The sequence below is a fragment of the Squalius cephalus genome, assembly GCF_949319135.1.
Source record: "Squalius cephalus genome assembly, chromosome: 8".
Taxonomy (NCBI): Eukaryota; Metazoa; Chordata; class Actinopteri; order Cypriniformes; family Leuciscidae; genus Squalius; species Squalius cephalus.
The window spans coordinates 41,368,747-41,385,404 of NC_137129.1; the positions used below are offsets into that span (position 1 = coordinate 41,368,747).

Sequence of the window (16,658 nt, forward strand, 5' to 3'; positions counted from 1 at the left end):
TTTGGCATATTGATGACGAAGGCTTGGCAACTGAACGACAAATTAAAGTGCAAATTAAGACTATTGGTAGGAAATAAATATATAAATACATAAATAAGTTAATGAATAAATAGGTTTACCTCAATGCTGAACACTTTTGTGGCCACTGGCAGCAGTACAATATTATCCAATACTTAGAAAAGGTTTGACCTTTCGAGAGAAACAAAGACATTTTCAATGTCCTCTGAGTTTTGGCAAAACGGGTGGAATTCGGGCTCTGAATACGTGAACAGCGGGAGAAAGAGTACACTTAGAAAAGAAAAGTTAAGGTACATGCGATTAATCCAGGGTCTGACGTCAGCCGTGCCGTCGAGCGTTCACACTTCCATGGGGCTCAGAGGAGCAAACGCCCCCTTGAAGCAGGCGGACTCGTAGTGCTTGTTCAGGTAGGACTTCAGGGCAAAGGTCTTGTTGCATCTCTTGCACTTGTAGTGCTTAAAGGCCGAGTGTGTCTGCATGTGCGCGCGCAGGTTGGAGCGGTCGGCGAAGGCCTTCCCGCAGTGCGCGCAGCCGAAGGGCTTCTCGCCCGTGTGCGAGCGCATGTGTCCCTGTAAAAGCCACGGCCTGCTGAAGGCCTTGCTGCATATGTCGCACTTGTGCTTGAGGTCGTGGGTCAGCAGATGCATGGCCATGGCCGGCATGGAGACGTACACCTTCCCGCAGGTGGGGCACTTCTTGGCCATTTTGCTGTCCATGCTGCGGTGCGTCTGCTTGTGTCTGCTCAGGTTGGAAGACGTGGCGTATGTCTTTCCGCACTCGTTGCACGTGTGCCTCTGAATGCTCCTCGGGTTGCTGATGGCTTTTCTCCTCGACCTCCCGTCCGTGATGAAGAAGGCGTCCACCGTGTAACCCTCGCTGACCGCCGTGTCTCCGTTGATGTATCCCGAGGAGATCTCCGACTGAGGGCTGTCGGGCTGGTCCGAATCCGGCGCCCCGTAATCGCTGTGGATGCCGTCGTAAATGGGTCCCGGAGAGGGAACTTTGATGCCGCCGTCGCTCTCGCCATCGTACGGGGCCGGGGTCATGTAGTCGCTGATGTACCCTGAAAACACGCACAGTTCAAACGCAATGCAACAGTGTGCTACTATGCATGTTCCTCCTCCTCCGTCAGACAGAGGTGAACTCTTATACATTATCTCGCAGGCGCACGCAAGAAAATCAATAGCTCTCCATTTCAATTAGCACTGCAACCCATTTAAACCACAATGGTATCGCTTCAGTTATAATTGCATGGAAATTGAGCAGAATTAGGTCGAAAGATATTACTGTGTAGTAAGAGCATGCATGAATATTCTATGAACGGCAGAATGCCTGCTTATGCAAGTGTATGCAAAGCGCAGGTTATGTAGAGCGTGAATAATAACATGAAACATGATCAAGCGTTCGCTTAATAGACTGTGTGCATGGATAATTCCATGACACGTTTCGAGAACTCTCGGTGTAAATGCGAAGTACTTGTTGCTAGCTCTGCGTTTTCCAAAATAAAATGCGCCTTATAGCGAGCCGAATGCGTGCTTGAAAGAGCGCAACACCTGAAATGTGCCGAGTCGACAAAAACTGCTGCGCCTGACGGTGTTGAACACAATGTGACTGGGTCAATGCCGAGGTTATGACTGTAAACCATCAAACGTCAACATGCATGCACATGCCCTTGCGTGTAAGCGAACTAGATGTTTATGCGAGGTCAAATCAAATAAATTACCTTTCTCATGAAAGCGCAGGCTGAGGTCTGCCCTGGATCTGCCATAGGAGCTCTCCAAATCAGCGGATGAGAAATCATCAAGCTTAACCTTTTTGACCAGGAAAGACCTTGGCATGTTTCAGGTTGAAGGGGAAAAACACTCGTCCGCCGGTCGACTCGCTCGCTTTTCCTCATGCAACGCTGAAACAAAACGCGTTTTTTTTGTTGCTTTTTTTTTTTTTTTTTAGTATCGTTCCTCTTCGGTAATGCCGAGATTCGGATGCCAGCACAGGGTTACGGCAGACCCTCGAGCCCCTGAATGCGCTTGTGTTGATGAAGCGCGACGCCTCGATGCTTTCGGGAGAAATGCAACTTCAGCACTGGACAGCTCCCGCTCGGCGGCACGCATTCAGAACTGGACAGCTTCACTCCTCTCTCTTTCTCTCTCTCTCTCTTTAGCTCCTCTGGGACCCTTCACGACGATCGTATCTTCCAGGTTCGAGTCTAAACTAACTAGTCCTCTAGTTTCCGTGCTGCTTTTCTTCCCCTAAAGACACAGAAAGGACAGTGAAACAGCTGAGTCTGCGTCAGCCTGTTCGCTCTCCTCTCTCCTGCTTTAACTCCCAGCTGTTCCGTCTGAAGGCGTCGGGCTTTCTGAAGTCTGTTGATCAGCTGTTGGGATTTATATGGCTGCGATCAGGTGGGAAATGAAGATGGAAGTACTTAATTTAATCCATAAAAAAATCTCCCGGGACCAACATTGAACTGGATGACTTAATGACGCTGTGAGACGTCCACGCCTTCGCCAGATTTTTTCTCTTTTTTTTTCTTTCGAAGCCTGAAATAAAACAGAAGGGTTTATTTATATCACAAATCCGTTCAGTTTTCATAAAAAACAAAAACAAACATGTTTTTATAAATGAACGCATTTATTTATATGATACTTTAAATGTAACCAGCTTTCTTTAAAAAGAATTATATATATACATATGTTTCAATTATTAAGGTTGTATAAAATAAAATAAATAAAGTCTTGCTTGCAAATGTTAATACTCAATTTGGGAAGATTTTGTTGTTTTGCATTACGTTTGCTGCGTTCAGAATCTGCCCTCCCGCGCTGCGTTTTCGCTCGCTTCTTTTGACGTAAACCGCTGAATTAACTACTGGATGTGGCCTCAGGCTTTCAGGTCATTCTTTTACATCACGGTCTATAAACCAATGGCTTTCTTTTCATGCAAATCACACGAATTGGGTACCAGAAGGTCCGTTTCCTCAATGATTCCAGTAGGAGCCATATGTCCGCAATTAACGCGGATCCTGGAGCTGTAGTACACACTGTTGTCTGACATCGTGTTCTCATTGTTCACTCCTTCAATGGGACGAATAAGGACGTCCCGCAGTAGGATTGCCATTTCACAAACATTCAGACACGGAAAGAAAGCGTTGTACGTAGTGATCGATGCTGCTTTGCACATGTTCGCTTTCTCATTTAGGGATGAGCACAAGCATTGCAATGTCTATGCATTCTTCGCATTTGATAGATGATCTTTAAAACAAATGTTTGGAAAATTGTAAAAAAAGAATTCGGTCAAAAAATGAGATAATTGCACTGTGCCATTTAGAAATAAATTAATATAATGAAATAAATATTTGGATTATGCCTTCAGAAAGCCATAATGACGCTACAAGCCCAAGGTCGAGAAACTAAAATAAAGAGAATTTAATGCAGATATATTTAACAAAACAAATCGACTAAAAAGAAACTTGTCCTTGAAAAGTTAAAAAAAGGAAAAATCCAATAACCTGTGGATGCAACTTTAAGGCATTTTTAATAAAACACTCTCAACTAAAATCTAAAAAGATATAGGGATTAAAAACAAAATGCAATCTTCATATATATATATATATATATATATATATATATATATATATATATATATATATATATATATATATATATCAAAGGACTAAATGAATACACAGAGAAGGGGACAGCCCCAAACAGTCTTCCATTTAATGAAGAATGGACACAAATATTTAGCCTATATTTTGCACATGTAAATGAGGGACAATAATGGCTCTTGTCGTATAGAATGGCTTCATGTGCATGCATGTGTGTGTAACAGTTTCACCAGCATGCAGTGAGTATGTAGGACACTGTTGCACAGCCGTTGACATTCCCAAGCGCGCATCAGCCCACGGCGACCTGACGCGTTTATGTGGGAGAAGGACGTTCCCGGGAAGTGCTGACATCAGCTGGAAAAACACAGGCGAAAATATTCAAGTGCGCCTCATTTGCATAATAATAGTCTACGGTGTGTTGAGACACACCGAACAAACGTCTCGTCGGAGTTGAAATCAAAATAACTTCATTGACATTTAATTCTCACGTACGCAGTTTTCAATGAGACCGATTCGAATCAGTTCACAAGCACTTCTGGAGCAGGCTGTGAAGGACATGTGGAAGGTCAGAGGAGGATAGTGTATACTTCTGTACTTTAACCTTAAAATGTACACTTTTTTGTTATATTCAGCGTCTTTTCATTTGATGTTCCTTATAGTGTCTTTGAACTATCTAAATACGTTTAGTTTAGCTATTTTTATATTTAAAGGGAGTTTAGTTTTTAACATTTTAACATCTTTATTTTCCTGTACATACAGGCAATGTTATGAACATATGTTCAGATACAGATTTAGTGAGAAAGTTGCAAGCTGTCAAACCTGACCCTATAAAAGAAAACTTTTGAAATTATTAAAGTAAATAATTTTAATGCATTCATTATTTTTTCTAGATAAGGATATTCAGGATGTCATCAAAGGTAGGTTTTGTTAGATTTAGCAAATAAAATAGCAATCTTACGTGTGCACAAGAACGCGAACTATCTGAATTAGCATTAAAATGAATTTTCATTGGCAAAACCCTGGTGTTATAAAGAATATGCATCTGATTGCACTTTGATATGTGTTCTGGGTTAAAACATCTGGTTTGCACTCTTAAAGGGATAGATCAACCCCAAAAACATCATTTACTCACCATCACGTCATCCCAAACCTGTATGACTTTTAAACCTTTTAAAACAAATATCTTCTTGTGTGTGAAAATCATACAGGTGTGGAATGACATGAGGGTGAAGTAAATGATGAGAGACGTTACATCTCTTTAAGAAGCTCTCGACTGTAAAAATAATCAAGTATCCTAAATGATTTTAACTTAAGTTTTTATTCAAGTCAACTCATGATTTCATTTGACCGAATCAACCCGACTTTGTCATTTTCATGGGTCAGATCAGGTAGAAATAGCTCTTTAAAGGTCCCATATTGTCAAAAATGAAATCTCCTGGCTTTTTTCGTGATAACAGAGGTCTAAGGGCGATGTAACTACCATGTAAGTTTCAAAACAGTCGATCCACAGACACATGCACACAGCCTGCATAAAGTAGCGGTGCCTTTTCACGAGCCGTTGTGACTTCCGTATAAATGTGATGTCAGAACTCTACATCAGTCTCACCCTGAGCACTGCCCATCGTCCCTCCATCCTTTACCCCAGCTCCAGACAGCATCTGCTGATCGAGCAACAACAACACGGAAACATGTGAGAAAACGCTGTTTAGTCGATGGATGTAGAGACCTGCACTCCCGCGAGAGTGCGGCGCGGGCGGTAAGGTAAAGTTACTTGTGTGTGTGTGCGGGTTACGGGAGAATAAAACGATTTGAAAATAGAAATATCTAAAAATCTAAAAACAAATAAATTGTTATTCATATGTTGCACAAAAGCAACAAGAATAACTAAAACTAAATAAAAACGATTTACAGGAACGAGTTTCTATTTATATAACATGTTTGCAGCGGTGAGCAATGTAGCCAATCACAGACATGTGTGTTGATTTCTTGAACGCAATGGCCAGTGAGATGCATTTAAGATCGAATCCACTCACACCTGTTCAGTGCTGAATTCTGCTGGCAAATCCTCTGATTATAATAAACGAAGTGTTGACATTATGAAAGATTATTTGTGCAGTCAGCTTCATTGATAATAACGGAGCTTTGTGAGATCGCGATGAACTGAGATATCAGCTTTGCGCTATTTCTGTCATGCCAAACCATGCACGCAGTAGCCTATGCTTGCTTTTATGTTAAATTAACAGTGGTTTGTGAATGTTTATGCTTTTAATAACAAATAATTTATCAACATCATTACTGGTGTTTTATTTACCTTAATTGTGAGCATCACCAAGCCCCCACAGGCTACATCATACATGACCTTGGTTACCTGTGATTGGCCTGGCTGTCACTCAGAAAACAACAGGCCAATCAGAAGAGAGGCTCATGAATATTAATTAGACAGGCCAAAATCGACCTGTTCTTGGCAGAGATCGAAAGGAGCTGTAAAAATACATTGAGATGGTTTTTGGTAGTTATACAGTATAATATATATTCTTAAGGGCATGAAAACCTAGAATAAAACTTCAGAAAGGTGTACAATATGGGACCTTTAAGGTCAAGTCACACCAGCACTTTTTACAGAGACAGAGTAAAAGAACATCAGATGGATGGATGAAGCCATCATATACCGCTGAAAAGCTGACAAAAGAAAAAAATAAGGTTAAACTCACAGATTCAGACAATACAGGAAAGTGTCAAAGTCTATTTCCACAGTCATGCGTTCATACAATCACAAGTTATTGCACCATCTATCTCTCTTACCGAAGGAAATGTGGTCGCGCACACACACACACACACACACACACACACTTCTGCAGAGCGGTGCTCTTGTTCTCGTGAGGGTGTGTGTCGACGAAGACCTGATGCCCCTTTGCATCTGCCATGGCCGGCCGGTGACACTGATGGACAGATTCAGGTTTAGCAGCTGCACACTTTCTCTCTCGCTCCAATTACAGGATCATATAGAAAATCTGCAATAAAATGATAAACTCAGCATTGCACTTATTGAGACAGGCCGTTCCTCAGATAGATAGATAGATAGATAGATAGATAGATAGATAGATAGATAGATAGATAGAACGATAGACAGATAGATAGAAAGATAGATAGAAAGATAGATAGACAGAGACAGAACGATAGATAGAACAAAAGAATGATAGATAGATAGATAGATAGATAGATAGAACAAAAGAATGATAGATGGATAGATAGATAGATAGATAGATAGATAGATAGATAGATAGATAGATAGATAGATAGATAGATAGAACAAAAGAATGATACATAGAGACAGAACGATAGACAGTTAGAACAAAAGAATGATAGGTAGATAGATATAGACAGAACGATAGATAGAACAAAAGAATGATAGATAGATAGATAGATAGATAGATAGATAGATAGATAGATAGATAGATAGATAGATAGATAGATAGATAGATAGATAGATAGATAGATGGATAGATAGATAGAACAAAAGAATGATACATGGATAGATGGATAGAACAAAAGAATGATAGAGAGAACGATAGACAGATAGAACAAAAGAATGATAGATAGATAGACAGATAGATAGATAGATCAAAAGAATGATAGATAGATAGATAGATAGATAGATAGATAGATAGATAGATAGATGGATAGATAGATAGAACAAAAGAATGATACATGGATAGATGGATAGAACAAAAGAATGATAGAGACAGAACGATAGACAGATAGAACAAAAGAATGATAGATAGATAGATAGATAGATAGATAGATAGATAGATAGATAGATAGATAGATAGATAGATAGATAGATAGATAGATAGATAGATCTAGGCAGAATAATAGTAAACATTACAGAACACATTCACACAATTTGAACTGTGTTTCACTATGTAAAATAAAGGAATGATGTGCAATAATCACATTAAGTCGATTAGAAAAGAGAAGGATCAGTGAAGCGCCTGGAGCTGGATCCTACGACACTTTAACACACGGAAAAATGATTTTGGTTTCCCAGTTTCAGAGAACATTGGGATTTATTTGGGGTTATGAGAAACTGCAAGCGCACAATAAGGCCATTACATGAATGTTATTGGTACAGTAATTGCCTGTTGAAAAAATACAATGTACACTACACTCTACTTCTGAGAGAATAACAGAGAGCTGTGCTAAAAAGAAATGCTTAGCCTTCAATATTTTAGCTTTATTTTAGGATAATTCAAGCCAAATTCAGACATAGTGCTGCTATTACGGAGCAAACATCTTATCAATAAAGCACAATTGTTTCATAAAAGTTTGTTTATGGCTTTAGCGCTGTGGAGAAAAGCAGTCTCTACAACAGCTCCCGGTACATCCGGAAGAATATTCCGTCTGGGAAGTTGCTGTGTCAGCGAGCTGACACACTGAAGTGATCGCGCGGATCATCAAAAGTTATAAAGACCTCAGAACAGCCTTTGTCTTTCAGAAGATGCGACTCCAGACTTCTGATTCATTCTGCTGAATGCAGCGTTTCTCTGATGAATCAATGCAGGCGAAACTAATCAAGTCTAGTTTATTGTCACTCCTCTATCAAAGACCATTTCCACCACATCAGAAAAAAATATTAAAATAGTCAGTTATGACAAAGTCTTTTTATCTTATAATTTTGTCTTTTTATCTCAATTGACTAACTGATAATTATGACTATCTCATAATTGACTAACTCATAATTATGACTTTTTATCTCATAATTTGGACTTTTTAGCTCATAATTGACTATCATAATTATGACATTTTGTCTCATAATAATGACCTTTTATCTTACAATTATGTGATAAATAGTCAAAAAGTCGAAATGAGGTAATGAATTATAAATATTTGTCATAATTATGACTTGGTATGTCATCATTTCGACTTTGTCTCATAATTGACTATCATAATTTTGACTTATAACTATCTCATAATTATGACCTTTTATCTCATAATTTTAATTTATCTCATAATTGACTAACTCATAATTATGACTTTTTGTCTCATAATAATGACTTTATATTAAAATGATGTGATAAATAGTAAAAAACGTGGACAAGTCGAAATGAGGAAATGAATTATAAAAAATTGTCATAATTATGACTCGGTATGTCATAATTTTGACTTTGTCTTATAATTGATTATCATAATTTAGACTTTTATCTCATAATTATTTGCATAATTTTGACTTTATCTAATAACTCATAATTATGACTTGCATGATGACTATTTGTCATTATGATATCATCATTATGACTTTTTATCTCATCATTTTGACTTTTTATCTCAATTGACTAACTGATAATTATGACTATCTCATAATTGACTAACTCACAATTATGTCTTTTTATCTCAATTGACTATCTCATAATTGACTAACTCATATTATTATGACTTTTTATCTCAATTGACTAACTGATAATTATGACTTTATCTCATAATTGACTATCTCATCATTTTGACTTTTTATCTCATCATTTTGACTTTTTATCTCAATTGACTAACTCATAATTATGACTTACCTCATAATTTGACTTTTAAATCTCATAATTGACTAACTCATAATTATGACTTTTTATCTCATAATTTTGACTTTTTATCTAATAACGATGTTATTTAATGTCATAATTATGATTTTCATTTAATTTTTTTACTTATGTGGCAGAAATAGGCTTCCATACTCCTCTCATTAGAGTGAAGAAAAAAAAAAGAACCTGGTTTGTTCAAAACTAAAGGTCCAAAACTGCTTTTGATCCCTTCATTATTTGTGTGTGGAGGTAGCGATGAGAACAAACCCCGAACACTAAGTATTAAGCCTCAGTGTGTAACTCGTCCTGCAGTGTTTGTGCTGCAGACTTAAATGCTACTTTACAAAATCATCAGATTTAAGGATTTACGCCTGACAATGGACCAAATCAAATGAAGCTTTTGCAGGATAATGTAAGGCATAGGAAAACAGGTGCTGAATGTGTAGAAGCAGGTTCAAACCTTTTATTTCCACCGTTCCTCCTAATGGAGAGTTTAAACCTTAATCTCACAGGAGCGTCACCCTTCATCCGACGCTTCAGTGCTCATGAAGATAGGGAATCCTCCGCGGAGGACCTTTTGACCCGTACCCTCGTGACCCTCTCCGCTCCAGTGGTCATTAGAGGGGACGGGACGGGGCTCTGACAAGCTCTCACACATGGGGTTTCTCTTGAGAAAATCAGCTATCAGTCTAATCTGTGTGGCTCAGGAGGCTTGAGAGACATTAATCTTATTTGTCATAACCGGTCTCCGGGGAACAGACCCCACCGGCCCGACCCACGGCCCAACTGGAGGGGAAAGGGGGGTGCGCCCCGGGAAACCCCATATCGCACTCCTGCAGTCCCTGAAGCTAATTAGATGTGAGAGTTAAAGAAACTACGAGGGGGACAAAGGCCACATTATGTAGATTACCGTTTCATTTTGGGCCTTTCGAGAGCGAACGGAGAAGATTAAGAAAACAGGGGCATGCGGACAGACTGATAACCCTGCTTCGGCTCAGACAGCCGGGGATATATTCCTCGACCGGATGCTTATTTCGGTCAGTCCTAAACATGCTGATTCGACAAAGAGTTCCTAAAATCTTAAAAGGTTAAAGCTATCTAATCCAGTGGTTCTCAACGGGTGGATCACGACCCAGAAATGTGTCTGTTCTGATGGGTTGCGGACGGCGGGAAAAACAACTAAATGCACATAATAAAATGCAACTAACCTTATAATTATAATTAGAGAAAAACACACCATATGTTTTATTGTTGATATGAAATGCTGGCCTTCCAGTCATACAGTATTTGGGTGCAAAATCATGTTACCTGTAGAAACTAGTTAAATAGACATGAAGACAACATAAACATGCTCACATCTCCATAAAACATGAACAAACTACACAAGGTAAAAGAAAAACTACCCAGACTATGTTAAATTCCCATTAAATGCAAACTGATATGCATAGACTTTAAATGCAATATAAGTCACTTTGGATAAAAGTATCTGCCAAATGCATGGCACTTTTAGGTTTTGTGCCCTGAAATAGTGGCAACTGTGTCATAAAACCAGAATAATTGAACCTTTAAAACCTGATAGTAAAAATGATTCAATGTTTGATTTTAAGTACATTTTTGTTGACTTTGCTATGATGAGCAATTGGGTTCCTACTAAAAAAAAAAAAAAAAAAAAAATAATAATAAAAAACTGGTTCCTGAAGCAAAACCAGCTGAAAAACAAAAGCTCTGATCTAATAAATGTTGCATTTTAATGGTTAAAAATGGTTTTGTGCTGGCTGAGAGTATGAAACCATAAAAACTGAAGAAACCTTTCAACTCAACATTTCAATATTTAATTTTAAGGACATTTTTGTTTGCTTTTCTATGATAAACAATTGGGTTCCTACTAAAAAGAGATCTGGTTCCTGAAGCCAAACCCAGTTGAAAAGCAAAAGCACTGAACTAATAAACGGTGCAGAGGTAAGAAGCACAAACTAAACCCAGTATGAAATCGTCCGAAATCCACATTAATCAGCGTGGCGCACACAACAGTTGAAGACGACCGACAGTGGCAGCCGACAATTTGAGCCGAACGTGGCCGGAGGCTGAGGACAGTTAAGACCTCTTCTGTTCTGTGACCTTTAATTGGGACAATGCCGCATCTAAGACTCTCTTTGTCTTTGGGCCGGTGGAGGCATCATTAAGGCGGTGTGTGGGCGCAGAACTGAAGCCAGCACTGTCATTGTCATTAGCAGAGTCCGGCCAAAGATGTGTGAAGACATCCAGGCCACTGCGTTCAATGAAGAACAAATAAAGAGAGCAGGACAAAGGAAGGCCAACTGGTAAATTGAGGGTACACATGTGGAGCGGAGAACTCTAACCTGTTTTACATAGAGCCGATCAACAGGGGAATAGGGCGGATTAGCATTTTTATTGCGCAGCGGAAAGGCCCAGCATCCTCCGTCGTGTCACCTGTCCCGTGCCTTCGAGGCTCGGCTGGAAACCTCAACACGTGTGGTACGCCTGCAGATTATGCATGTGTGTATGAGACATGGATGATTGGTGAATAACATCAATAAAATGTTTCTTCCCGGAGGAAATTTATTTTTGTAGCTTTGTGTTCTCAATTATGTTTCACTGAAATAAGAGAATGAAATGTTTCTCTTCCTGAGGAATAAAAAAACGAGTCAAGTGTTGAGTACAGACAGAGCTATGCAATTAATGTGAAAGGTTTATATAATGAGATCATATTCTTGAACTGAGTTCCATGTTAATGTTTAGGGAAGCTCATACAGAAAGAAAGAAAAATCATAATTGAGATATCAGATAATATCTCAGGTTTTCCAAGAAATCAATGAGATTAAATGGCGAGGAAATGGAGGCTTTTACTTTTTTTTCTCCTGAGAAAAAAACTCTCTGTAATCTTGCATCTAGTTTCAGAAAGTCTCAAACTGTGCCAACATATCAAAGTCTGCAATTAATATCTCAATATAAACTCAAACATTTCTCATCAAATGGTCTGGACGGCTCTCTAAATTCATTTTTATAACTGTATACTCATTTGGGTCTCTTTTTATTTCTTTAAGGAACATCTGAGACAAAGTTGATAGTTCAATGAATCATAACTGAGGATTTAATTTAATCTTCTGAACCATTAATAAGCAACTTCTGAATTCTGAGTTTTGTCCGTGAACATGCATATATATACTTCTCAGTCTGGTTATATTATATAAAGGTACAATTTGCATTTGGGAGATGCTTTAGCCAAAGAAACTTTACATTATCAGTCCTTGCTTTCCTTGGGAATCGAACCCATGACCCATGACGCCATTCTCTACTGTTTGAACCACAGACATCTTATGATATAATAAGAGAATTATGTTATTTTATCTATATTAGCACTCTACATACAAATGTCATTTCCCTAACACCAATAAATGTGGATCATGGTTCTGTAACACATGCTGTAACCAATGGTTTTTTAAACTCATGCTTCTCTGCAGTTTGTCCCATATCAGCTTCTGAACCAAAAATCCCTGAATCACCATCATCTCTTTTGGGTCTGTTTCTGTAAGTCCTTTCCAAAAACACTCTCAAAGGAATATTTCATTTCTCACATGTTGCTCTTTCATATATTAGGGGTTCTCAGATACAGTATGTTTCATTTAAGCATCAACTTTGTCTCAGATGTTTGACGTGTACTATATTCTTGCACTTAAAAGTCTGTAGGAGATTTCAACCAACCGATCTCTTGGAGTATTTATTGAGCATTTACCACAACAAACATTTCCTCGTGTTGTCTTGCCACAAGTCCATCCAAGTAAATATTTTAATGTTAGATTATTGTCTGATGAGGGAGATTACAGTATACCAACCTGAGAAACATGTTCCTTGACAGTATTTCAGCAATCAGTGTGTCGTCTGTTTGTTTGGAATCTGAACTAGCGAATCGATGCCGACTCTCGAATGAATCATTATTATTTGTAGTCGGTTCTTTCAAATAACGGGTCACAAAATGATTCGCGATAAATTCTGAATCATTCGAACAGCTCCAAGACACTTCTCTGATTCGTTCACATAAAAGATTTGTTCAAAAATACCGATTCAGTGGCTAACAAAACACCACAGCTCATTAACTGACGCGCTGATTCGTTTTTGGAAACAAACATTTATAAACCTGTCGTTTGTCAGGGACGAAGACAGTGTTTAATCAGTTCAACACCTGCACGTGCTACAGGTAAAGACATTCACACCTGAATAATATCAAAACACTTAACAACAGCCTTCATGTGAAGACTGACAAGAAAATGAAAACAAACAAGAACGTGGCATTACCTTGTTGTGATGTATCATGTCAATTCCATGATACAAATAGTAATTATTTAAAGTACATTAATATTACCATCCCTGTAGTAATGTACCATGGTACTTCCACAGTATGCTACGTTTATGAACTTTAATTCCACAGAATGCTAAGTTTATGAAATGTTGAGAACCCTCATTGAGCGTCATGTGATGTGAATCAGTCTTTTAGAGATGTTTTGTGGCCCAGTTAAGTTAATTCTATATTTTGTTGTAACTCTATGTTTATTGCTGCTTGTGATTTATGATTATTTATGAATGGCATAGCATGTGTTTTGGAAATCTTTTTATGCACATTTGATTTGTTAGTAATAAAAAGGCACTTTCTGTGTTCATCCCTGCTTTACCTAGACTACCAAATGAGACATGACTGGCAGTGGTTGGCTTGCATTATGTGGTATATAGCTGTAAAATTATTCTATATAGCATATTAGACCATATATAGTCTTGGGTGAATGTGACGTTTTGAAATATGAAATTTGATACTTCTGATTTCACTCTTTGCTATCTCATATCTGATCCCAGTGTTGAAGCCCCTTCTCAAACTTTAGAGGAGTCGCATTGCTATCTGTGAGAAACAATTGAGATATTAAATAGATCTCATTTGTGTATTTCTTTCCCACGGGTTCACACATCCTCTACCACCTGAGGAAGACGCTGAGATGGAAATGGGCCCTGTTTTCAGCCAATCAGGTGTTCTCCTGCCCCACGTCCTCGTCTTCACCCACTTCTCTCCATTACATCGGTGCTCGGGCTCTTGATGAGTCGAGTGCGTTCGCATCGAGGAAGATGGAGGCAGGCGGAGTTGTTTAGTCTCTGAGAGATGAAGTGACTAGCGTAGCGTCGGTGCAGTGCAGTCAGTGGAGGTTTGTGTGGCTCGAGCAATCTCATTATCCCTTAAACTGGAGACGCAGAGTCTATCAGTGTCGAGAGACTGACATCAGATACGGGGAACAGGGGCGTCCGTGGGTCTCCATGCAAATGACCTTGCTTCCCTCTGTCTCTCTTTCTTCAAGAATCTTTTAAAAGCATTAAGCTGCCTTTGGCACATTGGTGTTGTGTTGAAATATACTGAAAAGCATGATATATCAGGAACATATTGCATAATATACAAGAATCATTAAAGATATCTTGAAACCTTTTTGATTTTGGTTCTTCACAAACTTTTCTTTTTGTAGTTTAATTTGTAAGGCCCTATGTTATTCAATTCCAGAAATACAGGGATGTCAATGTGGCTCCATGAGCAAACTGTTCAATTGTACACATTTTCAGTGGTCAAAAACGTGGGTCATGTTGCGCAACTAATGTTGAGACTAGAAATATATCTTGTTTCCCCTCTATCAAAGCAATTGTCTGAGTCCCCAAAGTATTATTTTTTCAAAGTTTGCATGCGTTTATCATAAGAAGCATTAAGGATATCTCAATATTCTTTTAGATGATACAGTTCTTACCAAACTTCTCTTTTGAAATCCTCATTTTTTAATCTGTGCATTATTAAATTCCAGAGAGATTGGGATCTCAATGCAGCTTCATGTGCAAATAGTTGAATTTTACTCATTTTTAATGGTCGAATACCAAATGTGGTCAGTTTGCATGGTCAGGTAGTTAAAACTTGCGCTCTGTTCCTCGCTGTCGTACTCTTACGCATACGTTTTAATGCATTACTTTTTCTCTCTTTATTATTAATGAAACGGACACATTAATTTGATGGCCCTACTAAAACGTGCACTCATCCTCTGGTGTTTGTGTGTGTGATCAGGAGTGTTTTTCATTGTCTGCCTCTGTATCGTGTGCTGGTCTCTGCATGGCCAGATGATCAGGTGTTTGGATGCAGAATGCAGGGCTGTACTGCGACTGCATGCTGTGCTGTGCAGGGTTTTTTTGGCAGCGTGCATCACTGTAAAGCAGACGCACTTCACCCTGCCACGCCGGCACAAGCCACAACTGTCAGGCCTCGACGTCAGGTTTTTCTGCCATCTGGAGCCGAGATCTAGACGAGATGGAGACCGGTGCGTCACAGCTGATTCTCACTGGCAGGTCACCACACCAGATCAGATAAACATGATGTTTCACTGTCCTCTGCGCTTTATCGCTCAGAAGTTAATCGGGAGACTTTTTTGTTTTGGGGACTGCTTTGTCTTTGATGTTTCTCATAAATCGCTTTGAGAAACAAAACTTGAATCAAACGAGTCAATAGTCGTCATTTGATGAGAAATGTTTGAGTTCATATCGAGTGCCGACTCTGGCGTCTTTGGCAAACCGGAGCATGGTTTGAGAACTTATTGAGATCTCCTCTGAAACTCTAGAATACCGGGGCCTTTTTTTTTTTTTTTTTAAGAGAAAAAGCACTACTCTTTTTAATCTCATTGCTATCTAGGAGAAACAACTGAGACATTCACGAGGTCTGTGATTTATTTTTTATAAGGGATTTTTAATGATCAATTACTGTCAGCTATTTTTCCTGATTTGACAGCTTGACAAATCCGAGCACAGTTTGAGACATTGTTGAGATCTTTTACTGGGGTCATTTAAAAAATAATAATACATATAATAGTTTATACTAAAATAACACTGATCCCTATTGTTTAGGAGAAACATTAGAGATGTTAGTGAGATCTGTGTTTTTTGTTTTTGTTTGTGAGTGATTTTGATTATTATCAAGAACAATTTTTACTGGTACTCTTCTGTATTGAATAAAATATAAATATGTTTTCAATCATCTTGTATTTCTCTCGGCTCGTCAACCATCTTGGCCTTTTTTTTTTTTTTTTTTTGTGGTTTTTGCGGTGTATATTAGCCTTTGCTTCAAAGGGTGCGTGTGATGCAAAACTTTAAATATTAGAAGGGTGTGTAATGTTGTGTTACCTTTTGTAACAGCTTTCATGTCGGCAACACGCATATGATGCCAAAAAATAAAATAAAAATCTGTTTTTTCGCATTTCCAGATGGGTTTTTGAAAGTCTGGACAACAAAACAAAATTTGGAGGTGGTTTGAAATGCAATTCCAATGAGATTTTTACAGATGCGTCTCAGTCTAGAGGCTCTGGTTGCTCAAATCAGATTTCACATTGTCTTTTTGAAATTCAACACAACACACAATTGCAGCACCTCCATTTTTCCTACATCTG

General features: G+C 38.6%; 1 protein-coding gene across 1 annotated transcript in view; it reads right to left on the reverse strand.

Moving 5' to 3' along the window:
• Positions 1-2,376, reverse strand: part of scrt1a (scratch family zinc finger 1a) — a 3,235-nt gene extending 859 nt beyond the window's left edge. Inside the window, exons 1-2 of the mRNA XM_079880183.1 lie at positions 1,742-2,376; positions 1-1,081 (exon numbers count right to left, since the gene is read on the reverse strand). The exon at positions 1-1,081 is cut by the window's left edge and continues 859 nt beyond it. Of these exons, the coding sequence (XP_079736309.1) occupies positions 357-1,081; positions 1,742-1,856 (840 nt within the window). The 5' untranslated portion in view covers positions 1,857-2,376 and the 3' untranslated portion in view covers positions 1-356. The remainder of the gene's footprint in view (positions 1,082-1,741) is intronic.
• Between the last annotated feature and the right edge of the window lie 14,282 nt (positions 2,377-16,658).